The 25,299-nt window shown below is 43.0% G+C and overlaps 1 protein-coding gene across 1 annotated transcript in view; it reads left to right on the plus strand.

Annotated features, from left to right (window-relative positions):
• The window catches only part of LOC149871842 (cytosolic phospholipase A2 delta-like), a 48,184-nt gene that overhangs the window by 3,394 nt on the left and 19,491 nt on the right, over positions 1-25,299 (plus strand). Inside the window, exons 3-10 of the mRNA XM_090034641.1 lie at positions 641-713; positions 3,318-3,454; positions 3,754-3,885; positions 8,778-8,818; positions 18,930-19,086; positions 22,825-22,961; positions 24,093-24,315; positions 24,839-24,956. Of these exons, the coding sequence (XP_089890767.1) occupies positions 641-713; positions 3,318-3,454; positions 3,754-3,885; positions 8,778-8,818; positions 18,930-19,086; positions 22,825-22,961; positions 24,093-24,315; positions 24,839-24,956 (1,018 nt within the window). The remainder of the gene's footprint in view (positions 1-640; positions 714-3,317; positions 3,455-3,753; positions 3,886-8,777; positions 8,819-18,929; positions 19,087-22,824; positions 22,962-24,092; positions 24,316-24,838; positions 24,957-25,299) is intronic.

Raw genomic sequence — 25,299 nt, forward strand, 5'->3', positions numbered from 1 at the left:
TCGAGTTTGATCCAATTAGTGATTTGTCCGCCTAATAGCTATCGACTGGTTTTGCAGCTGTCGTTTGTAACCGGGCTTGACCTGCGCAGCACTGTTTCTGGTAGCGTAAGTAAAAATAAAACATTTTTCCGCAACCATACGAATATAAGCCGCCTCACTCTCCGCCGCTAGTCCCCACCTGCTCAATTGTGTTGGCCCAGACTGTGACCAACCAACTTGGTCGCCACATTTCACTCCCTTGGTTCTGACTTGCTAGTACTTAATACTTCTAAAATCCCTTCCTTATTCCTAATATTTCATGGTCACACAAGCAGAGGTTAAAAGTTCACATGCACTTTAGCTTTTTGTGTCTGTGCATTGTATCTTTTAGGAAACATACCACGAATTAGCATAAATACATAGAAGGCATAAGCTGCAGAAGGTTGCTTAGTTTAGTGACTACTATCAATATTTCTAAAGTTGTACAGACTTCACATTCTACCCACCTGACATGCAAAGTAGGCATCTTTTCTCTTCCTTGTTTATCTCAGATTTAGTTGTGTGTTTAACAGTATTGTTTTCCTTTTTCCTACTTTACCACAAAGTATAATGTAAAGTTTGCTTCCCAATTCAGTATGAGCATCCTGCATTTGTTTTGCAGATGGATGCCTTTCCCACTTGTTTGCTTTTTGTGAAAATTGTGAGAGCCAGAAATATGGTCAAAGCAGACCTCTGTGAGTACATTTCTTGTTCCATCAGAATCCTTCAGAGTTGGGGCTAGTATCTTTTTAAAGCAAATAATACTCTGGAAAACAAGGGAGGCCAAAGAAAGGTATAGAATTAAAAAAAATGGGAGTACCAGATATTACAGATGAATTAAAGTGTTATGAAAGATATGGAGAAGGTATGCAGTACAACAAAAGGGAGCTGAAAGAAGTATAGAAGACAGAGAAATAAGGGAGACCCAATAAGGTCAATTAATAGAAAGAAATATAAAAGTCAAGTAGACCTCGTGGCTCCAGTGGTTAAGTATTGAGCACTAACTTCATTACCAGGTGAAGAACATCGTGTGCATCAGAGGACAGAGGACTTGGCCTATGTGTTTGCTACATACATAATGAATGTAGGTGTTTCAGCATCTAAGGGTGAAGTTGCATGTTTCATTTAGACCATAATAATGGCACTTAAAATGCACGTTTTCATGTTAAAGCTCATTAACTTATGCCAAATATCTCAAACGCATGCTAAGCTTCTTAATGTTATCTCATTTCAGGTGAGGGTTAACTCTAGGCTGTGCTACTTAGCTCATGTTAGGATAACTTCAGTCTGCTCCACATGGATAAAATGAGCAATCTGTAATCCTCCAGCATCCCAGGATACACTGCTCCCAACCCCACATCCCTTACACAGAGCAGGGATAAAGCCCAGGTGTCCTGGCTCCTAGTGATGACCTTCCTCACCAGTCTCAGCTATACAGGCAAGAAATGGTATTAACCGTTAGAGTGCAGACAGAAGTGACATTTTTCATGCAATCTGGCCCCTGAAAGAGCTCTACAAGCACATAACACATGTGTGTGGCTTCAGAGTGCTTTTAAAATGGCTTATTGTTCAAAAAGTAACCGTCATTAAATCAAGTAATAAATGAAGGTGCTCTAAATCAGTAGTGCCTTAGGGAACTTGTATTTAGTTCCCTGTGAGGGTTAACCATCATGCATTTACTTTGTCACAGGGAAGAGGCTAATTAACCCCTACCTGTGCAGCCAGCCATGGAGGGAGGGGTAGAGCACGTGCTCCCCTGCCTGCCTGGAAACAGCCGTCTGAGCTGACTGACATTCCCCCATATGGGGGGAGGGCTTGGGGAGGGTGCCTCCTCTCCACTGGTACCATGGGGCATTAGGGACAATTTCTCCCCCCCCACTAGCTCCAGTTGCTACCTAGCTGCACCCCTGCCTGGAGATGCTGTAACTGACAACCAGTGGCAGATGAACTGCAGGGTGGTATGTGAGCCCTAAGCTTGCGTGGGCCCAGCCCAACTATACCTGCTGGGATCTGGGGGAGTGCCAGACTGGTTCTATGAAGCCTTGGGGCTCGCAGCCCATCTGCCCAGCCTGCTTGCCACTTTTTGACAGTAGCCTGAGCCAGCATTCCCCACTGGAGACCTGGTTGACCAGCTGGCTGGCTGGCTGCCTGCATCTGTATAGGTGGGTGGGGGGGAAGGGTGACTGAGCCAGAGATCATGGTGGGGGGCCTCGGACGGCTCCCTCCCTAGGGAGGGTGTCCCTGGTGCCTACTGGCACTGGATCTGGGGGCACAGAAGACTCCAGACCACCCCTGCCCACACAGGCAGCTGGCCAGGGGCTTCTGGAGCTCTAGCTGGCTTGCAAGGCAGGCAACTGAGCCCCCCTGCACAGGAGCACATGTGTGTTAGAATTTGATGATGCTGTAACTTTCAGTGCTTTATGTAAAGTGCAAAAAGTTACAGTGTGATCAAGGTGCCCTTACAACTTCTGTCAGTGTCCTTAATGAGTGACTGCTTACAGTATGTTCTAACTTTAACACTGCTTAACGTTCTGGTTTAAGTATAACATGTAACTTCACCTGAATTGCAAGTGTAACGGTACTTGAGACTGAAGGTTTTTATCAAGGTAAGATTGTAATGCTAGGATCATTATAAGACTAAGGGAAAGAGAGAGAAAGATTTGGCCTGAAGGAACATACAGAGTGTGTATATACTACAGCTATAAAGTTGCCATAGTAATGTGTGGAGGTGCCTCAAGCTAGCTTTAAATTAGTTAGCTCAGTTTCTGGTAGGAGTCTAATTATGGCAATAGACACCTCATCCCAGGCCAGTAATTTGCCACAAAGGGTGCGTGTGAGGGAGAAACTGATTTCCTCTAGTAACTCTTGACATGTGGCTTGATTTGGGTGACTTATGTGCTTTATTATTTATTTCAATGCATTGTAGGCAAGTCCAGGCATTCACTGTGTATTAGCATCCCCTCTTCAAAACTGGAAATTTTCTAGAAGTAATTTCATTACATTACATAATTTCATTAATTTCTAGGCATATAATTAGTTCATTAGATTCCTGGTTAAAATGTGTTATAAAACTGAATCAAGGCTTATAGAAAGCCAAGGTTCTAGTTAACCCTAAAACTCCTATATTTTAGTTGTATCTCTGTTCCCTTGTCAACACAATAATTGGTAACTCCATTTCCTTACCTCAACAATAGCTATGCTAATTTAAAATGTGTCTTTTTAGCAGGCAGTAGTTCTGGAACACTGACAGCTAACTAGAAAATTGTTTTAAATATGTTATCTTTTCTTTTCTGCTATAGTGAGTGCCACTGACTGCTATGTAACCTTGTGGCTGCCAACATCTTCAAAGGAAGAGGCCAAGACCAAAACTATCTTGAATTCTAGTGAACCAGAATGGAATGAAACCTTCTGTTTCAGAATCCAGGCCCAAGTTAAGGTAGGGAAATTGACTGATCTTAGATCATCAGGGGTCAGGTGGTTTCTACCCAGGGACTATTTGTCTAGATAATGTTGGTAAAAACTTTTTTGACCTACCAGTTGATATCTGAACATGCTTATTATTCCATGCTGTTTGGTCAAGGGCATGGCTGCATCACTTTTAAAAATGTCTTCGTTGTCTTCCACAGTAATTCTCATTAAATTCAACCCCGCAGAAACCTATCACAAGGAATTTGTCATTTTCAAACGTAATGGAAAACAAAAGCATACTATTCTTGAAAAATCTCTCATCTCTAGAACATCCTGGAATTGAGAGTCTATGATGAAGATCCACTCACCAGAGATGACCTTCTCTTCACTGTTCTCTTTGATGTGGCTGAAGTCAGACTTGGAGAAAGAGCCTCTTCAAGCTTCATTTTGAATTCAGAGGTAGAAACTGAAATTCCAGCCAGAAATGGGTAGGGCTATCATTTCTCTACCTCCTTTCCATTCCATGGGTGCCTTTCTTATGGCTATATATGGGAAATATCCACAGAAAGGGACTTCGTGGTAATGATGGGCTTTAATTACCCAGTTATTTGTTGGAAAGCAATAAGGAAGACACACAGTTTATTAAGTTATTGGAATGTATTAGGGACAACTTTTTGTTTTGGAAGGTGGAGAAAAGTTTCATTGAAGTAGTTATTTTAGAATTGGTTCTCACTAATAGGAAGGAATGAATTGAAAATCAAGGTGGGAAAGGCAAGTTTGGTGGGAGGGATCATGAAATAAGCAAGTAGCTCCTGAAGCAGCCAACCATGACACACGTACTTGCAACCACTGCCACAGATCATGCGGATCTCAAATTGGACTATTCAGTCACAAAACACTGCAAGCCATCTACATTATAGGCTGCAATATCCACCATCTCTTGCAGACAAAAGGATGCCAATCAACCAACCAAATGATCCTGAAGTACTAGAGTTTTTATTATTCTGAGGAAAGGAAGGCATGAAAGCAACAGAATAAAGGTAGCAGAATTTAGAAAAGAAGACATTGGAAAACTTGTGAAATTGATGCAAAGACTCTTGCAAAGATAGTCTAAAGGATAAAGAAGTCTAGGTGATTTGATAGTGGCTGTTAAAGTATATTAAATAATATACATTGGCAAACTGTCTTGATGCAAAGGAAAGCTAGAAAACATTGTAACCATGGTTAGAGACCATTATCAAAGCATCAGAAGTTCTCTAGTGATCTGACAATTAAGCAAGAAACAACCAAACAGTAGAAACTGTCACATAAGTAAGGATGCGAATAAAGGTATAGTACAAGCATGTCAAATTAAACAGCCTAAAGTACAAAATAAGTTTCAACTGGCAAGATGCATAAAACAATTTGAAAAGATTCTGTCAGTACAGTGTAATTAAGAAGAATACAAAGGGACATGTAGATACATGTAGGAACATGTAGATCCAAATCAACGAATCGAATCACTGTCCCCAATTTGGGCCGAATCCGAATCGAATACAGCCCATTTCACACACCCCTAACTACATTACTAAAAGGGAAAGAAGAGTCAGTAACAGATGGTGCAGAGAAGCCTGAAGTATTTAGTGCCTCTGCACCCACCACACCTCCATCATCTGGTCCCTCGCCACTTGGCTCTGGATTTTGATAATGGTCTTCTGCTCCGTCCCAAAGGTATTAGGGCCACGAGGGTCACCTCGGGCAGTTTTATCCCCTCCTAATCCTGCCTGCCATGACTTTGATAATCCTATCAGTGGTGGAGGGATCCAACCGTCCGGGTTCGGTTATCTCAGGCCGAGGGGTGATGGTTTTCACAAGGCTCCAACCTCCCCTGTACCTCGCCCTATACCCAGCCACGATGGTGTGCTGATGTTGTTTTCCGCGGCCAGCCCTCCCTATGTGAGAACGTATTCTTGGGTCTCGCTTGAGCCTGGGTTGTATGGCCGAGTCAAACTAGGCCCTCTAAATCCTTGGCCTTTCATAGCCCTCCGCCTTACTTTTACCCCGGCATCCCGGATGATAAAATTAACAAATAAAAGGAAAAGATGCTAGCAACAAAACTGCCTACCACCTCTCAATAATCCTTTGATTACTATCCTGGGGCATCTAAGTTACAGTGTGCCCCCTCCACCGGCTGCCCCCTTAGTGCTACCTATTCCCTACCCTTAGTGTACCCTACATGCATCCAACCCTTGACGTCCCTTCTGCCTCGGAGAAGAAACCTTCCTCCGAAGGGCTCTCCCAGGTCTTCCGTCCAGGACGTGATGGTCTTAACTAGCTCTTTGACCGTTCACCTCTCCCCTGGACGATTCACTGGAACCAGACTCTGCTGATGAGGACCCTCCTGCAGGCTCTCTTCGCGGCTTTAGGATGATATGCAGCCTGGATACCTCCGTCCTTCTAAGTCCGGTAATAGCATCTTTCTATTGACGCTGCTCCAGGCATTCTCCTGCCCTATGGGCCAGGAGATACTTTCTCTTTGCTCTTTCTCCAACTCTCCTCCCCTTTCATCTTGCTGTCTCCCCTTCTTATCCTTCTGTGCCGGCTCTCCTCCCCCTTCTCCGCAGCAGCTTTTGCTTTAAAAAAACTGCGGCCTACGAGCCACCCGGGTCCCGCCGCCGCTTCCAGTCCCACTGTGGTTCCTGCAGCAGGTAGGGCATTTTTGCTTGTTTTTCCTTCTCTTATGTTTTCCCTGGGGTGTGTTGTCCCCCAGAGTCCCTCCTTGACCCTTCGGGGTCCATGTCCTCCCCTTGACCCTGGACAGCCTCCTTTATTTCAGTCTTCACAAAAAAGGTTGAAGGAAGACACCTTTACTTAACCACCTGATAGCAATATGTACATGGCTCCAATAACTACAACAACAATAAAACATATGACAGAATTTTCTAACTGAATTTAAACTGAAGGTTGCAGACTGTTCTTTAAAACATGGAAATTGTGCTATGGTATGAAAATTTAGGGTAGACAATAGCTCTGTTCCTGACTGGTGGAAGATGAAAGATCATTTGTATAAGCTACCTTGTAGAAAGAGTGTTTGTCATCAAGCTATTGCCATTTTTCAGTACCTTTAGGCTAATCCAAGAAGCAGGGTGCTGGAACAAAGACAAGTCATCATGGAAGTCTGTCAGAAAAAAATCTCATTGAAGCAAGTTTCCTTTGCAGTTTATGTGCTGATCTTAATGTTGAAGATAGCCAACTTCCCAGAAAATGAAATTGATGAAAACCTAAATCCATGTTCAAATGCTGACTATGAATTGGAAATAGATTATAAAAGAAGTTCAGTTTTTGATACCAGCATGCTGCATATGTCTTTCAGTAACAATAAGAACTTCAAAGTCATTGAGTTTCAGTGAAATTTTGGGCAACTGTCGTATTTGAAAAATTGTATTCAGTTGCACCTATTTGGCAAGTAACCCACACTAAACTAATGGGCTAGGGACAGACATTAAATATAAACCAGTTTAAGTGATCAGAAACTGGTTTAAACTCGTTTAAAGACATTCAGTGCACATAAGGCAGTTTGAAAATGGCTGAAACCAGTTTGAAATAAACCTGGTTTAATGTAGCATCAGACTTGACTGATTTGGCTCAAGCCAGTTTACGCATCATCTGTCCCAGACCCCTTGCTGGTTTAAGTTAAACCACACTCCCCCAGCATCCCAGTATACTCTCTGGGCTGGGCTGGGCTGGGCTCTGCTCTTGGCTGGCCCCTCCCCTCTACTCTGTATCCAGAGCAGGGGCAAGGCATTGCCAGACCCTGCAATGGCCCCTGAGGCAAATTCCTCCCTCTGTCCCTTCTTTCTCCACTGGCAAATGCTGCAGACTGCAGCTGTGGTTTGCCAGCCCCAGCCACACCTCCACGGCTTGCCTGCAGCCAGGCAGGGATGGAGTTACTTTGTCCCTGTCCCCTCTCTCCCCTGGAACCCTGGGGGTTTGGCTTCAGTCTCAATCATCTCACATATGTGCTGGAGATGTAGTTAAGGGAAGTTACAGACAGCTTCACCAAAGAGTGTAGAGAGCTATATTTACATAAAGCAGAACCTGTAAAAGGTGAGAATACCTAAATAAAGCCTTTATGAATGCCTGGCTGTAAGGAGACACAGGATTATGTAAAATTTATGCAAAGCTTTCTCTTGTCTTCCTCATTTACATTTTAAGTTTTACCAAGTTGGTTATGCTGTGTTTTACTGGGCTGTATCTTAGCTTAGGCAAAGACTTTTAGCTGTTCCTTGTTGTATGCTTTGCAAATAGTTGTGTTCAGTACATGCTTGCTTTAAAGAGAGAACTTTTCCTCCACCCCTACTCCTCAGTCTGGCAGCAGCTCCCCCCCCCACGATGGTGCCTGGCATCCCCTGTGTCCTGCTAGCCCCAGCTGGTGCCTGCGTATGTCTCCTCTGCTCCAGCAGGGAGGGGTGAGAGGCTTGGAGGGCTTTTTCCTTCCCTCCCCTTTGGCAGTGGCTGGCAGGTATGCTCTAGTGCCCGTGCCCCCCTCTGCCCCCCAGCTTCTGGCTTGAGCCGCTGCAGGCTGCATTTCCTGGTTTAACAAAGAATGTCTGTCCAGTTATTAATCTATTTAAGCTGCACAGCTTAGACTAACCTGCAAAGAGTGAATCAATTCAGGGTCAGGATTTTTGATGGTCTGTCCCTAGCCATTACAATCATCTGAGCATGTGAGCTTTTTAAGTTTTGAGGAAAAGTACTTCATCTGAGAAGCAGGTTATAAATGAAAATACAGTACTTATTTCTCTCAACTTAGTATTGATGAGGTATTGGCTGGAATTCTGTTTCCAGTTTTGGGCACCACTCTTTAGGAAAGATGTAGACAAATATGAAAAAGTCCAGAGGAGCTTAACAAAGATAAAAATAAATTTAAAAAACATAAACTGGGATGAAAAGTTGAAGGAATTAGGTTTGCTCAGTTTAGAGCAAAGCATGCGGGCTTTTCTATAATGCTGAGGTGGGAGCTTCCAGCAAGGATCTAGAAATTCACCAATCAGGCTACTATGGGCTCATCCATAGCACCTTCTCTTAAGTTGTTTGTCTCTCACAGGTGACCCTTTGAGGTTCCTTCCAGTCTTACGTTTTAAAATTTGTACACTGTACTCTAAATGGATGACATTAATGAAGCATTTTATATTTCTGTGGCCATCTCATCATTAAGTGTCTCTCTCATTTTATTTTTATACATCTTTCTTTAACCCTTTCTTTGGTAATTGTGTTCCTAACCAGATCTGAGTAAACAGTCCTTAGGCCTTTTATTCCATGGAAAGTTTTCTGTTCCCCAACTTTAATTTCTTGCCTTTTTCTACTTTTAGAGTAATACAGAGCTGGAAGTGGAGTTCAGAATGGATGAAATGTAAGACCTCAAAAGTGGATGAGGGAGGAAAAACTTTTTGTGGGGCACTGTGGGGTAAAAGATTTGTATCAGTGATAGACTTACAAGGAATGTGTCATCATTAGCTTGCTGACACTTTAGTGCATGCTGATATAATGATTTTGATGATGTAACATGACATAATGTGGAAGCACAGAAACCAATCAAAGTCCAAATATGAAACAAAACAGTTGAGGACAGAATATATCAGGTTGTCTATAATGCTGTAAGTCATAGAACTATAGAGTCATGGAAAAGCAGAACTGGAAGGGACCTCTAGAGGCCATCTAATCCAAACATTGCCTAAGGCAGGATTGTTCCTAGCCAAACCATTCCAAGCAAATCCTTGTTTAAACTGTTACTAAAACTACACAGGCAACCCTGCCACACAACAACAAAGCACCGTACCCTAACTTGCCACAGCTAAATTAGGAAACAATGGACTCCAATGTCCTCCTGCTGCAAAGGTTGTTAAAATCCTTGCTTTCTAAAAAGAATACTTTACTTTTGCATGGTTGGGGATGATTTTAAAAAAAACAAATACATGGGCTTTTGCACAATAGATAACTTCTCCTTGCAGCTCTTTCTTGATGACTGATGTTTGAAATGCTGAAATATAGAGCAAGAAAGGAGGCATTTGCAGTGCAGCAGCAAGTAGGCAGGCAAAGGCCACATTTAGTCTCTGTATTACCCATGGTCCTCTTTAAGGTAAGACCATTTTACCCCATATAGCAGCACTACTTGCTGTCCAAATGCAATGGAACTTCTCCCAGCTATAGTGCATACAGAATGTATTTATGTAAAGCATGTCTGTATTTAAGGCCATATAGGGACTTGGAATAGGAGCAAACAGTTTGGAGGCCTGGAGTGGTTGTTTGAAATAGTGAGCAGATTGGAATGATCAGTAAAGGAGTAGGTGGAGTCAAATGTATGGGTATGACCTGTGCTTACATGTGTAGAATAATACTTGGGTGCCTGGTTTTCCAGCACTAATGACCTTTAAAGGCCAGAATGAAGGTGTAGTCATGGTGCTTTGCAGAGGGGGTGTGTGTGCAGGGGGGTGGGGTGGGGGGGGGTTTCCAATCCGTCTTCCCCACGCTCTAGCACCAGCTGAAAAACCCCCAGATGGAACTCCCTCCACTCCCTTCTCCCCCTCCCTTTCTGAAGACAGTGCTGGTAGCAGAGTTTCCTGCTCCTGGTGCATGTGGACACAAGTTAATGAAGGTGCTCTGCTTTGAAGCACCTATGTCTGAACCCTCATGTAATGAGGATTCAGATTGTCTCAGGATTGGGCCCTTTTAAAGTGCTTTGCAGCCATGCCCTTCTGTAAGGGCACAGCTGTAGAGCACTTTATTGCATGATGGGCGCCTTGAAATATAACTTCTTTCTGTTACTTGAGTTGTTTGTATACAGTGTATGGGGAGTCAAGCCTTTTGTGTCTCAGACAAGTCAGGTTCTTGCTTAGCACGCATTCTTCCATGTTACTTTCTCAACACAGAATTCCCCTCACATGTTTTATGTCATAAGAGATGAAAGAAGCAGAATTAACATTATTGAAAGAATATAGAACAATATCTCTAAAATGGCAATCCTGCCAAATTCTGTTTGCTATTTTTAATGAGCTCATAACTGATTATAGAATTATTTTATACATTCATAGGACTGGAAGAGGCCTTGGATCCTCTGATCCATATTGCTGCACATATGCAGGATTCCTAATCTATTCCAGATTGATTCCTATGCAGCCTCTCCTTGAAAATCTCTGTCATAGAGATTTCGTGACTTCTGTACACACATTATTTCATTGTCCTGTTTTTGCAGTTAGGAAGTTCTTCCATACAGCAGACAGTTCTCAATTCATTAAAAAGCAAAATAAGAGTGGTTGAAGTTTGTAATGCTTTTGGCCAGTTGTGAAAAATGTTCTTTCTCTCCAGATTGGACCCTCCAGAAAACCTCATTACGAATGGCATCCTAGTGGTAATATTTACATTTTTGATTGATATCTTGTCTCCTCTCATTCTTCCTGAAATACACTGTAAAAAAAATTGTACTTTTGCCTAGAAGGCATGTTTTGCAGTGATGGCATCCTGGGAGTTAAACTCAAAGACATGAAGAGAAATATCTTGCTTATACAACATTTCAGTGGAGTAATGGCAGGTCTCACCCCTATCTCTTGGACAGAAGAGTTTCTATCAAAACTCATTGTGTCTGGCTTTTCCATTTATTTTTTACTACTTATATTTTTAATTATATGTCAGACTTTTTATCATGATGCTTTCCAGTCATATCAATGATTTGCAAATATCATTAATTTGCCTAGGAGACAGCAGACGGTCTGAGCAGCTACCAGAACATTTTACATGTGGTAAAATGAGATAATTTTAGAGAAGAGTGTATTATTAGCTGTCCTAAGTTGTTCTAAATATAGAATGCAGTTAGGTTCAAGATACTAATTGCCAGAGCGGTGGTTCCATTTCAACAGGTAACATTCTCAGTAACTTGCATCCCTTTTTAAAATTTGTTTGTCACAGAGCCGTCCACTTTCCTGTTTAGAAGTTTCTGTGAGCAAGGAAAGGAGTCCAAAGTGTTTAGAAGGTGTGTACTTCTTCAGACCAATGTGAAAATGATATTACGCTTCACCAGAGAAAGACTCCCTTGTTTTTAAGGATTTTTTTTATATAGTAATTATGGTACCAGTGATGTGTATGTATGTGCATGTGTAGGGAAGAGAGAGAGAGAAAGAGAGAGAGACCTTTCTCACTGCTTTTCCATATTAACACCACTGTCTCTGTCCCCTTTTGAAATAGCATCAAACATACCTTTTAGCAGGAAATTAAATGTTTGCTCTTCAGCGTGACAAAGGTTTTCATTTTTAAGTAATGCAGGTCTATTGCAGAGATACAGTGGTATCTGAATTCATACCTTGAGTTTTTACTTGTTTAAATTACCATTACTTGTAATCACTTTCATGACATTTCATACTTTGACATACTGTGGGGAAAAAAAACCCCAAAGTCTTTTTAACTTGCACAAGCTCTCTTTTCATTTGTGAAAAATTCATGGAGCCTTCTGGAGGAACTTTTCTGTGTATGAAGATGGAAAAATACTTATGTGATAGTTGGGCTTTGGGAGATATGTCAATCATAGTTTCATAGTGCCAAAGGCCAATGAGGGCTTGTAAGGGGCATAGATACTTAGCTTATAACTGATGGTGAATTTTTTCTTAACCTTCCTCCATCATTTTGGCTCTTATCACTGTTATCATAGACTCATAGAAAATGAGGGTGGAAGAGACCTCAGGGTATCATCTAGTCCAACCCCCTGCTGAAAGCAGGACCATCCCCAACTATATCATCCCAGCCAAGGCTTTGCCTAGCCAGGTCTTAAAAACTTCCAAGGATGGAGAGGCCACCACCTCTCTGGGTAACCTGTTCCAGTGCTTTATTACCCTCCTAGTGAGAGAGTTTTTCCTAATATCTAACCTCAACTTTCCTTGTGGCAACTTGAGACTATTGCTCCTTGTTCTGTCATCTGCCACCACTGAGAACATTCTCCATGTTTGTTTGACTTATATCTGCAGGAGAAGATAAGCTTGAACTTAGAGTGAAAGGGTCATATGAAGAAACACAGAAAACCGTACTGGATTCTGGCTTAGTGGAATCTTTCTTCTTCCACTACCCTGCATACTGGGAACCAGAACTGAATGCCCATCTGCAGGTGACACATTTCCTACTTAAAAATTCCTCCTCTGATTTACCATTAGCCTGTATATAGACACAGGCATTCTATAAAATTCTTGGTGACAAAAAGGTATGAGAGTCAAACAGCTGTAGTCTTTTACCCCAGATACGTTTGGTGGAAGCTTACCTAAATTAATTTGCTCTCAATTTTTTTGTAGTTTTTGTTTATAAATAATTATATATGTTTTAATTGGTAGTGTTGGAGAAATGCTGTAGCTATGATGGTCCAGGAAACAGGCTGGAGGCCAGGATTTTTTTGGGTGCTATTTTTTAGTGGACCAGTTGCATGGCTGGGCTACATGTGGACAACTTTTCTAATCCAGTTCATTCTTCATCAGGTTGTGTGCAATAAAGAAGAATTCACTGCATTGTACATTTTCTTTATTATTTAGTACTTTATAATAAAATTTGTTTTATTTCAATAGTAATAAATAATAGAACACAATTTTATTAAGGACCTTCAGATCCATTAACAGAAGGATGTCATATGTAAATTCAAGATGATTTCATTTCCAATGCATTTTGCTTATGGTCATAATGCATGAAATTTTTCAGCACTGGTCAGGCGATGATGGGGGGGATGGAAATAACTCCACTGCATCCTTGACTATGCCTCTGAAATTACTTCGTATGGGACAGGAAGTGAAAGTAATTCTTCCTATAGTACATGTAAGTGCTTCACCTTTTTAACTGACTATTCCTTGTAGGTTGTTGCCTGTTACAATTCTTTAGTACACACACGGTAATTTGGAAATAGCTGTGTCACATATAAAGAAGGCTAAGAGATTATTGAAGGTATCCTGATAAATGTTTATGGACAATACAGTGTCTAGGGTGGTTTAGTTGGGAATCATCCTGAATGGTCCTTTAATAGGGAGCTGGACTAGATCAGGGATGTCAAAAACATGACCTGTGGGCTGGATTTAACTTGCAGAGCTACTCCATCTGGCCCTTGTTGGGCCAGGATCTTTGGGGTCATGCCTAGTGGTGGACATGGCCTGATGCAGAATCCATACCACACCTTACCCTGGGGGCCCAGCAGATGTCACTGCTGGCAGCAGAAGGACAAGTGAAGGCTGTGTGATATAGCCCTCAGTTGCCCTGTGGCCACCTGGCCTCACCACTGTTTGCATGCCTCCACCGTGGCAAGCTGCATCTTAGTCCATAGCTGCTCGTCCCACTGCCCCACCCCACCTTATTAAACTGTAAGATCTTTGTTAAAAACAATTAAGTTACCTGAACTTGACTATGTGAACTTTTCCAAACCAGTAACAAGTGAGGTAAGTGTTAGTGAGGCAGGCTCCAGCATATCTCATTAACTATTCTCTTGAGAGATTTTCCATCTTTACTGTGAGCTCTCTTCTTTTTCCAACATATTAAAAGAAATCATAATGTATGCATCAGAGCATCTAACTTGAACTTGACCACAAAGTCTTTGCTCCATCTGCACTAATGTTAAAATTTACCATTGGCATATGTGAATGGTTCAAATGTATAGTGGGATGTTTGTTCATGGGCAAAGCATGGCGGGGAAAGATAAGAATTTATAATATGATATTATTATGCATTAATATGTTCTATATATTCACAGCACTTTTTAACTACTTGTTTTCCCAGTGCTGTACCATCTTGATAAACTGGAATTGTTTAGTTCGGTGGTTGGCAACTTACAGTCTTTGGGCCGGATCTGGCTGGTGAAGGTTCAGTGCAGCACAGGGGCTCTGTGGTACAGAGCTGTGCCATGCCACACAGTCCCTTTGCAGCCCCCACTGCTGCTCTGCAGCATTAGTACTTCGCTTTCTACAGAGGGGTCAGGTATCTGCAGTGAGGGTGAAGACAGGCAGCTGACTGCTCTGTGGAGCATAAACTTCTGGCCCACAGCCACAGCCAGGTGGCAAGCTCTGGGCTGTGTAGGCAAAAGGATGACAACCCCAGGTTTAGATCCTCGATGTCAAAGCTTCCACCCTGACGCACAAGGGCAGGGGAAGGGAAGTCGGGAAGGCAAAAAGCCAGCAGCAACATAACTGGCCAGGACTCTGCCCTGGCCAATCCTTCCTTCCCCTGTACCTTCTTTTCATGGTGCAAGGTCTGGTAGTGAGCAACACACAGGGGCCAAGGCTGCAGTTTGCTACTGTTGCTGAGGGGAGATGTCTCCTTAATTTTTGCCACAGACACCCATGTCAAGCAGCCAAAAAAACACTTGTTTTCAGAGGCAAAAAAATTGAGCGACCTCCTCCCAGGAGCTGCAAACTCCACTGATGCTCCAGAGTAACATTTCCCAGAATGCCTTGCACTTACTGTCATGTGCTTCTGTGCCACTACCTCTGTTTTCCTGCCAGGTTTCAGGAGAAGAGGGAGCAGGGGACAGGAGGGTGAGGGGGCCTGCCTCCCTAGACAGTGCCTAGGTTCCTGCCTACCCATCCTCATGGTCCTGAAAGGTAGAGTCAGAAATGACAATGATAGCTTTACTGTGGTTTAAGCACTCACCCGTGTTCCAAAAAGGAAGTGCTTTAAGCTGTTTTGTCTGGCAACGCTACCAAAGTTTGCTAATGATAGTGTATGAAAAATTAAATTTGGATACTGAGGCATTTGTCTACACTGCTTCTGTCCCATTCTTGAGGCTACTACTGAAGAGCACAGCCCTGCCCATCCAGTCTCACTCTCACTGCGCAAACCCAGAAACAAGGCGGTGTAGATGCTTTGAACTTGGTGTCTGTCTCTGTTCTCAAAATCTTCGTGTCCAGTTTGTTTGGGAGTGGTTGTGGGGACATCTATGGAGAGTGGCTTCACTACCACATTATTAGGTTAGATGCATAGAAGTAGGAAGAAGTACGTGGCAGCTATGTGAGTGCTGGAGATGGGGACATTAGGGGTGTGCAAAGCGAGCCCTATTCGATTCAGGTTCGGCCTGAATCGGGAACAGTGATTTGATTCATTGATTCGGATCACTGTCCCTGATTTGATTCAGCTGAATCCGAATTTGAAGAGTCGATGCTGATTCAGAGAATTAGTGATTCGGACATAGACACAGCTTTAAAAGCTTTTTCTACATACCTTGAGGTACCAGGCGCAGCTCATAATCTCTGCGATGCCACAGGAGCATCCCACAGGAGTGTGGGGGCGGGCCCTCCATGTGCTCAGCAGCAAACCCAGAAGTACTTCTGGTTTACTTCCCGGTCTGTCGGGGAGTGTGCTGGGGGGCCTCCCCACACCTCCCCCCGGCTTGGCAATTGGCTACAGGGGGACCCCAGGTGTGCCCCCCCCAGACACAGGAGGCACCAGTCACCAAGCAGGGGGAGCACCAGGGTCTGCCGGTGGTATTTATAGTTGGTATTTGGTATTTATAGCTGAATATATCTTTCTTTAGATACTGTGGTAGATTAAGAGAGATCTTCTTACAGCTGTTTCATACACTTTTTGGATCCTAGCAGATCAATATAGGGAGCATGTGCTAGAGCAAAAATTATACACCGGTAAGGTATGATGGCCCTTGACTCTGTGATGTAAACACCAGAAGCCCAGGAAAAGGAAAAATACATAACTTATTTTGTGGAACTCAACTAATAACCAGCACCAAGTATTCTGTTTAATGAATTTAACTTCCATAATCTGCCTGAGCTGAATGCCATTTTAAAAATCTTATTTAAAGACATTTATTTAGGAGTTAAGGAACATGGATTGTTAGCAACTCCCTCAAAATAGTCAAAACTTTAATATTACAATTTTGAACTGTCATGCAGTGGTGACTAGTTACAAATCAAATGGTGATATTTCAGTTCTCATTAGGGATATATAAGTGCTTGTAATACATATGTGCATTTAAAATGTGTGTGCTTATTGTCATCCATGTGACTTTGGAGATCATTCTTTGTGAGTGTTCGCATCACTTTAACTTGATTATGCAAATATTTATAAAAAGTAGTAACTATACCAGCAAATTGTAGTGAATATTTGCATACTTTTTTGTAGTATTTGTCAGGAGCACAGTTGGAATTTAAAAGACTCATCCATCAGAGTTAATCTATAAGTATAAATTGTAATTCAGCTAAATTCTCCATTCGTAGGAAGCAAGTTTGGAGCTGCAACTCAAGACACGGGACTGGTAAGACACATTTCTTAATGGTGTTCTTTAAGGAGGCAGCAGACCATTGCTCACTGGCCTTTTACATCTATCTTGAAAGAAGGTGTGCTCCTGTTGTGGGAGGGAGCGCGGTCTCATGACTAGAACTTGGATTCTGGTTCCATTTCTGAATTACTTCGTGACGTTGGACAGATCACTTAGGTCAGCTCTCCTGGAAACTTATTATGCCTGATAGTGACACTGCCAGGCTTGTCTCGCTATGTTTTGCAATCTGCCTTCTGAACCAGAAGCAGCATGGGATATGGCAGTGTCACTCAGCAGTACTAATTAGCCCGCCTGCATTGCAGAGATGGGAAATCTCTGATCTGCATGTCTCTTCCTCGTTTTTCCTGTCTATTAGATGAGAATGATAGTAACCTGAGAATTACCTTTGTAAAGCTCCTTCAGGTACACAGATATATAGAAGCAAAGTATTAGCAATATCATCATCACTTCATATAGTCATTTGTGTGTCTTGCTTACAGAGAATTCAGCAATACTTTAACTCGTATAGCAAGATGTTTTTATTATTTATCATTTGTACATTTCCTTTCAAGTTTAGAGTGTTGTCATCTTTGTGTTTAGGCATGTATGTGATTCATCTAATAGCAGTGCCAGGTTCAGTGTTACGTAAAAGTGGTAAGCGTTTGCCACTCTTAGTAGAGTGGCACTGTCCATGTCCTGTCACTCCAAGGACAGGAAATGTGTTGGAGCATGTTTGAGAAGTCTGTGGAAGAGGACCATTATAAGGGAAGGCAAAACCCTACACAATCCGTGTTGATCTGGCCATGGGGTAAAATTTCTTCCTGATCACAAGTGTGGTTTTTGGTTTGACTCTGATTAGAGAAGCAAGCCCCATCTAGCCAGGATCCTCCAGGGTAAAGTCCCAGCAGAAGCACTGACGTACCCCAGTCAAAATCCCCAACCTTGGCTGCAGATAACATCCAGTGCTTCTGACTAAGGCAAATCCCTCCCACCCCTGCCCCTCCAACACCACAGCAACAGGAGGGGACAACATTCCTTTCCCACCCAGCCCCAGCGACCAGCAAAGAACAGAAGCATGGGAAACCAAACCCCTCCATTCTCCATTGCCATCTGGGGCCTGCAAATGCAACTCCACACATCACATACCCTAACTGCAGATCCAGAATTCTTCTTTTTGTCACCCTATGCCAGTGATTCTCAGTGATGGCACCAAACTCAGTGATGAGATTCTTTCAGTGTACCAAGCAATATTCTTATAGCTAAATATGCAAACACCTACACATGACTGACAAGATAAACCCAGAGATTTCCAGTAGGAATCTATAGCATCAAAAACATTCTGACCTGCTGTGCTTTCTGAGTTCTTTCCATCAGCAGAGTTCTGTTATACTCTCTCCATAGTCAAGAAATGAGTGAAAGTTGAGAACTGGCATTTTCTGATGGCTGCCTTAGGTTTAAAAAGTTGAGAACCATGGCCTTTTCCCCTCAACAAATGTCCCAGCTCCTTAATCTTGTTTTATAACCAAGCCAGTTATGGGTCTCTGCTTCATATGCCTCCGGCTGATAATGGTCCCCCCGCAGCCTCGAGGGGCAGCATTGTCTATGCTCTGCAGCAAAGGTATTCTCCATCTTCTTTATGGCAGCCCTTCAGATATTTGAGGACTGCAGTCACGCTTCACCCTTTAATAATTTTTTCTGCAAGCTGAACATGCCTATTTCAACCCTTCTTTGGATGGCTTGCCTCCCAAACCTTTTATCATTTTGGTTGTCTACTTTGGACCCTTCCTAACTTCTGCACATCCTTTTAAAATGTAGAGCCCAGAGCTGCATACAATATGCTAGCTGAGGTGTAACGAGTGCTCAGGAGAGTGGCACTATCACCTCCCATTCTCAACAGTCTCAAAATTATTGTTGATGCAGCCCAGAACCACTTTTTTTGTAGCTGTATCCCATTTCTGGCTAGTGTTGAATCTGTGATCCATCAAGACCCCGAATTCTTTCTTTGCAGTACTGCCATCTAGCTGGTTATCATCCATTTTATGTTTGTGCTTTTGCTTATTCTTCCCTAGGCATTTGTCAGCATTGAACTTCCTGTTGTTTCTAGCCCAGCTTTTCCAACATATCAAGTTCCTTCTGAATTCCACTTCTTTCTTCCAAAACGTTTATATAATCTTTCACAGCTTTGAGTTGTCTGCAGATTTTCTCTGAAACTATCCTTGCTGGATATTGTGTTGGTGTCTGTTCATAGATGGGTCTCTGTTTGTGCCAGCCAGGAAAACCTAGACATGCGCTTGGGATTTGACCTGTGCTCACAGGAGAAAGATTTCCTGCAGAAGAGGAAGAAGGTAGTTGCTGCTGCCTTGAAAGAGATTCTTCATTTAGAAGAGAACCTCCAAGACCATGAGGTATATTTAGCAGAATCCTAAGGCTGAAGCTGACAGAAAAGAAGACTCATGGAATTTAAGGGGGGAAGGGACCATAAACGCATCTGTTGTAGCCTAATATTTCTGTATATAAGAGAGCCTTAAATTTCACCCAGTTACTCGCACCAATAACTTGCATTTGACTAAAATGTGTAAATTATGTTTCATTAAGGCATATTTTTAGAACAACATCTGGTCTTCAGTCAAAGACAGCAGAAGATGGAGAAAACATCCCTTCCTTTCAAACTTCTCTCCAGTATGGGTAATCACCCCCATAGTAAAAAAATAAAATAAAAATTGAATCTTATTTCCAATTTGAATTCACCGGTCTTCAGTTTCCATTCACTGGCTCTTTTTTGTGCTTCCTCGACTAGATTAAAGAGCCCGTGGGCATGTCTACACATGCATTTACTTCAGCCTAGATTTACTGTGCAGTAAACTACTACGGAGTAAGGGTTTTTGGGAAGGTGTCTACACATGTGGGATTAGGGAGCAGATTTGCTCCCAGTTCCCTGCAGCCCTGCAATAGACCCCTGCTGCAAGTGGGTGAGAGCCCAGGGGCTGGCAGGGAGCACTGGTTCAGTAGACAGCAGTTTTCTGGCCCCAGGGGCCTGTCTGCTGCTGGGGTGAGGAAAATGTCTTCCTGGACCAGCAGCAGGGAGCTCCTGGCACTGGCTCCATGATCGGAGGCCCTGGGGCTTGGAAAGAGCTGCGCGAGAGGGGCAGGTGCCATCCCCTGCTATGATCTGCTGATGGGGCAGCTAGTAGCTAGCTTGCTCCTAGCTGCCCCATTGGCTGATTGGGGAAGGGGGCTGGGACCTGCCCCACCTCTGCAGCTCATTCCAAGCCCCATGCCTCGATCACCCAATCAGGGCAGGGGCTAGGAGCTTCCCCTGACTGGGACAGTTCCCGGCCAGTCCCAGGTTACATGGGGAAGTCTGTATGTGCAGCCTGGAGCTGGCTGGGGACTGCCCAAAACAGAGAGTCCTCAGCCACCTTCAGGCTGTATGTGCTTCCCTGCACAGCCTGGGGCTATCTGGATTAACTTGGGAACTGTCTCCATGCAGGGAACTCCCAACTCCTGCTCTGCAATTGCAATTCCATTCATGGAGTGGGGGCTTGGAACAAGCTCTCAGCCTGTTCCCTGCCTCATCTCCACAGCTGCAGAGTGGGGGCTGGGAACAAGCTCCCAGCCCTCCATAATTGCAGAGTCGGGGCTGGAAGCTCCCTGCTGACTGCACAGGGGGACATTGTCCCCACCCAGGCACATAATACAGGGTCTGGGGAGCTTGTTCCCTGCCCAGCTCTGAGCATGGAGCTGGTGGGGAAACAAGCTCTCCAGCCCCCGCCAGGGGGCAGCTCCCAGTGCTGACTCCAGGACCACTGGGCCGCTGCTTGGAGATGCTTATCTCCCAACCTGAGGTCTGTGGTCATGGGCCTTGGGCTGGGAGACCCTTATCTCCCAGCTGCAGCTCTGTGATTGTGGGGCCGATGCTGGGAGAACCTTATCTCCAAGTGCCAGCTCCATGGAGTTGGTGCAGGAAGCTAAATGTCTCCCAGCACTGGCCCCATGGTCACAGAACTGCCACTGGGAAATAAGGGTCTCTCAGCCCCTACTCCCCAATCCCAGTCCCGGAGCAGGAGGCTTAGAGCTCCCTGCTGCTGGGGAGAAGGGATATAATCCCTGCCCAGGGTCCTGTGGCAGAGGCTGTCCTGGCAGCAGAGTACTCTTGGGGGCAGGGAGCTATCTCTTGCCCCCTGGTGGATGGTTGACCAGGAGCAGATTTCACTCCCAGTCAGGCATCTGCATAAGCGCTATGGTGCTGTTACTAATGCCGAGTGAACTTGCTACTTGCATTTGCAGGTAGCAAATTTACTTAGTATTAGGGAGGTTTAATGTGAAGTAAGCATGTGCATCTACACATGTGGCTTCTGACTTCTTCCTGTGCAATAAATTATACTAATGTGAAGTTAAGCATGTCATGTAGATGCATTCACTGAGTACCAATTATTTTCTCTCTGTGCAGCTACTTTATAGTTAAATTAGACAGATTTAATTCCTTACATCTTTTACTTTAAGGGTTTTCTATGGCCTTTCAGCCATTTTTCATTAATCTTTTCTGTGCTTTTTCCAATTTTTTAGGATTCTTTTGAAAATGCTGACACCAGACAAATAGGTAATATTTCAGCATTAGTCATCAATTCTGTATACAGAGAGAAAATCTACTCATAATTCCTGCTTAATACACTAGTCGGTGACATTAGCTCTTTTTGTCATGGTTGCACACGAGGGCTAGGGACAAAAATTACACACAAACTGGTATAAGCAATCAGAAACTATTTCAAATCTGTAACACAAGAGAAGTTCAGTGTAGATAAACCCCTTTCAAAGTGACTGAAACTGGTTTAAGATAACCCTGGATGGATGTAGTATCAGACTTAACTGATTTAGGTTAAGTTCTTTTATTGAACTTCTGTCAAGATTCAAGTTAACTTACAGTCCCCCCAGCATCCCAGGATGCTTTGCACCTCCCCTGCAAACCCTCCCTTGCAGGGTGGATGGGAATAGGCTTGGCCCAAGCTGTCTGCTCCGGTGCCTTCTGGCTTCTGGACTGGGCCACTGCAGGAATATGACTGTATTTCCAGGATCAAAAGTGAATGTCTGCTCACTTGTTTATCACTTCAATCTGCACAGCTTAGATTCACCTGGGAAGATTAAATCAATTCAGACTCAGGCTTTTTGACTGTCTGTACTTAGCCTAGGAGCTTGTGCTGAGCTGCTTGTCATCTGTGCTTGTTGACATATGATGGTTATTTGGAATCATTTACCCAAGATTATTCTCCATAGTAAATTTATTTCATAGCAAGGAGTGGAAAATGACCAACTCTCTCCAGCTAGCTGTCTGCAGTAGACACTACTATGGGCACTACCAGGCAGAGGGCAGTCTGTTTGCACTCTAAGCAAATGAGTAGTCCGGAATGAAATTGAATAGTGAGTAGACATACAACTAGTACGTTATGTAATTTGCACCAGCATAGAGCTACTCTTCCCTTTTCTTCAAGAGGTAAGAGTGAGTTGTACTGGTGTAAAGCTGTATGCTGTGTGTAGTTTGTATGCCATGTGGAATTGTGCTCTACTCAAATTACTCTGAATAAATATACTACATATCCCTACCCTATGACCTTAAATCCTTTCCAGAACTGCTGCTGTCCTTGATTCAGACCCTTATTCTGGAACTGTAGCCTGTAGTCCATGCTCATAAATATGTATTAAAACACACTTTGTTTGAATAGATTCAGATCAATTGAAACAAACTAGATAATTACTTTCCGTGATATACAGAATTATTCTACAAAAAAAATCCTGATTTCCTTTCCATTTCTGTGTTTGACAGATAGAGATTAAATGTACTTAATTCCCCATAAGTCATGCTGGGACTATATAATTTTTTCTGGTTTGAGGAGGTTTCTGGCTCTTACAGGTTTTCTTAGGTTTCACAGTATGGTTTTAGAGAGTATCCTGCCTCTGCGTGATCTCTAGTCCTTGCTGCTCTCTAAGCAAGGGGCTTGAATAATTGAATTTGTTTCTTAGACTTAGATTCAATTCCACTTTCTTACCTGTAGGATGCTGGCCTGTCATCTGATGTGTGGCTGAGGTGAGATGATTCTTTAGAGAATTCATATGCATGTATGTATGAGAAACGTTTATTTAACAAACAGGTTCCAGTTGTGGCAATCATGGCTACGGGAGGTGGGGCCAGAGCAATGACATCCCTGTATGGCCAACTCTCAGGTCTCAAGAAGTTAAATCTCCTTGACTGTATAACATATATCGGTGGCACTTCTGGTTCAACTTGGTGAGTTTGTCTTGGGAAAGGGGTGGAGAAAAAAAGTATTCATTTGTATTAGTTTTGTGTCAGGGTAAACATACAGGAGATGTAGTTTATATTGCCTTCTCCAGAACTACAACTCTGGCTGTGTGATAGCAAGGAAATATTTTAAGAGAAAATTTGACAGAGGTTGCTTTGCACATGCTCATTGTGAGTTCCTCCCAAGCACAAGGGGAAGTATGGGAGCAAGCATACAGGTATTTGTTAAATATGCAGCAAATGGGAGGTGAAGGCTGACATCATGGACTGAACAGAAGCAGATACTGACATCTTCATTGCAGGTAAGAGAAAGGGTATGCAGTAGGAGAAGGTTAGGCAATGAAAGTCTTAAAAATGAAAACAAGTTGCTTATACTTGATGCCTTAGGAAAAAAAGGAGAGTTCTTGTAGAACAACACAAAGTGGGCGCGATGTGATCAACAGCATTCTGAATAAATATGAGGTGAAATTGCATGTGTTGTGTCCAGAGGAAGAGTTTGCAGTATGTGAGATGAAAGCCTGACTGAAAGTTTTAGCTGTGTTGAAGGACAGGAAGGGCTGTACCATAGACCTGTTGTATTATGCAGAAGGAATCTGCAAGCTTACTCATCATTTGGGTATGAGGAACTAGAGAAAGAATCAAGTTAAAGAGGAAATTTAGGTTTAGAGGCCAATGTGACAAGGAGGATGATGATATTTTCTAGGGTGATCAAAAAAGGAGGGAAGGATTTGGAGAAGGGAGGCAGATTAAGAGTTTTGTTTTAGCAATGTTGAGATTGTCTAGCAGTAATTTCATTCACAAGTATGTGTCCAGGAGATGAACTGAGGTTTTAGTTAATTTTTAACCCTATGAGTCAAGTTTCTACGGTTTTTCAGTTAGCGGTCCAAGTTTGTGTGCTGCCAGTGAAGCTCTTGGCAGACTCTTGAAAGTACGAATTGAAATCTTTGTCAGGATCCCCTTCATTCATTTCCTGTTCTTCTGACATGACCACCTTCTCCTTGTTGCTGGTTCTCAGATGAGGATGGGGAGCAGGGATGAAACACTCAGTGAAGGAAATTGGTGAAATGGAGCCACTATATTCCCCTAAATCAATCCTTCATTAATGCTGTATTGCTTTAGGACAATGTCAAGCTTGTATGAAGATGCCAATTGGTCACAGAAGGATCTGGAGAGGCCGATCAATGAGGCCCAGAAGCACGTGACCAAGAGCAAAACAAACACTTTTTCCTTGGAGCATGTGGTGCATTATCAAAGACAGCTGAGCCAGAGAGCCAAAGAAGGCTTCTCTATATCTTTTAATGATCTGTGGGCAGTTGCTCTTGAATATATCTTGCATGGTAAGGTATGTACCCTGGAGGAACACTTTCCATTGGCAGTAATATTACTTGGAAGAACTGATTATGGTCAAAGCCAGAGCCTAGTATCCCACTGGGTTTTCTTGGTTAAGGCCCAACTATTTCTATAGCCAGTGGCATGCAAAGGAGCCATGTGGATAGAACATTTGGCTGCTTTTGATACCTAGTCCAAATAACCTGAGTATTGAAATCCAGCTGGGTTGACTAGGTGGCCTGTGCCTTGAATGTCATAGCAGACCCCTTAACTGCTTTGCTACTATGCTCCCTTCTAACTACAGGGATGTATTTAAATTGTTCTTTTAACATCCCAAATCTGGAAAGTGCAAGGAATTTCATACCATGTTCTATAATCATGCTCTTATTAATGCTTACACAATCACAGATAGAAGCCTGTGTTGTTGTACGATGGGGCTGGAGAAGTATTTCCATAAAAACATATCAATTGCTTTATCTCTCTACAGTTTTGTGTATGTTTTCAGTTCACCATTGTGCAATTTTTACTCCTTTTAGGTAAATGACTTTAAACTCTCAGATCAGCAACAGGCTGTGAGTCAAGGGCAAAATCCTCTGCCTCTCTACCTAGCTCTCAATGTCAAAGAGAACCATATGTCTACTGCTAACTTTAAAGGTAGCCGTTCTAAGTATGTCATTGTGTTTTACATTGATAGGAGAACTGAGTTCCTGTTGAATAAGGCAAGAATGACTGCTTTGTGGCAACTCTTTTTTTCATGAGATATAGAAATGCTTTATGCTTTTAATGGTGTTATAACATACTTTTGTGAAAAGAAGTAAACTGCAAATAGCGTTGGTGCCAGGCTACTGTGCCTGGTGCTAGTCAAGCCTCATTTATAATCCTGTATGCAGTCCCCCACATGTTAAAAAATATGCTGAGAAAAGTCAGAACTGGTCCAAAATCAGGCAACAAAAATAATAAAGGACATGGGGACAGTGCATGCAGCTCAAAACCAGAG

This window comes from Crocodylus siamensis, chromosome 2, assembly GCF_052110815.1.
Source record: "Crocodylus siamensis isolate JL-2025a chromosome 2, ASM5211081v1, whole genome shotgun sequence".
Taxonomy (NCBI): domain Eukaryota; kingdom Metazoa; phylum Chordata; order Crocodylia; family Crocodylidae; genus Crocodylus; species Crocodylus siamensis.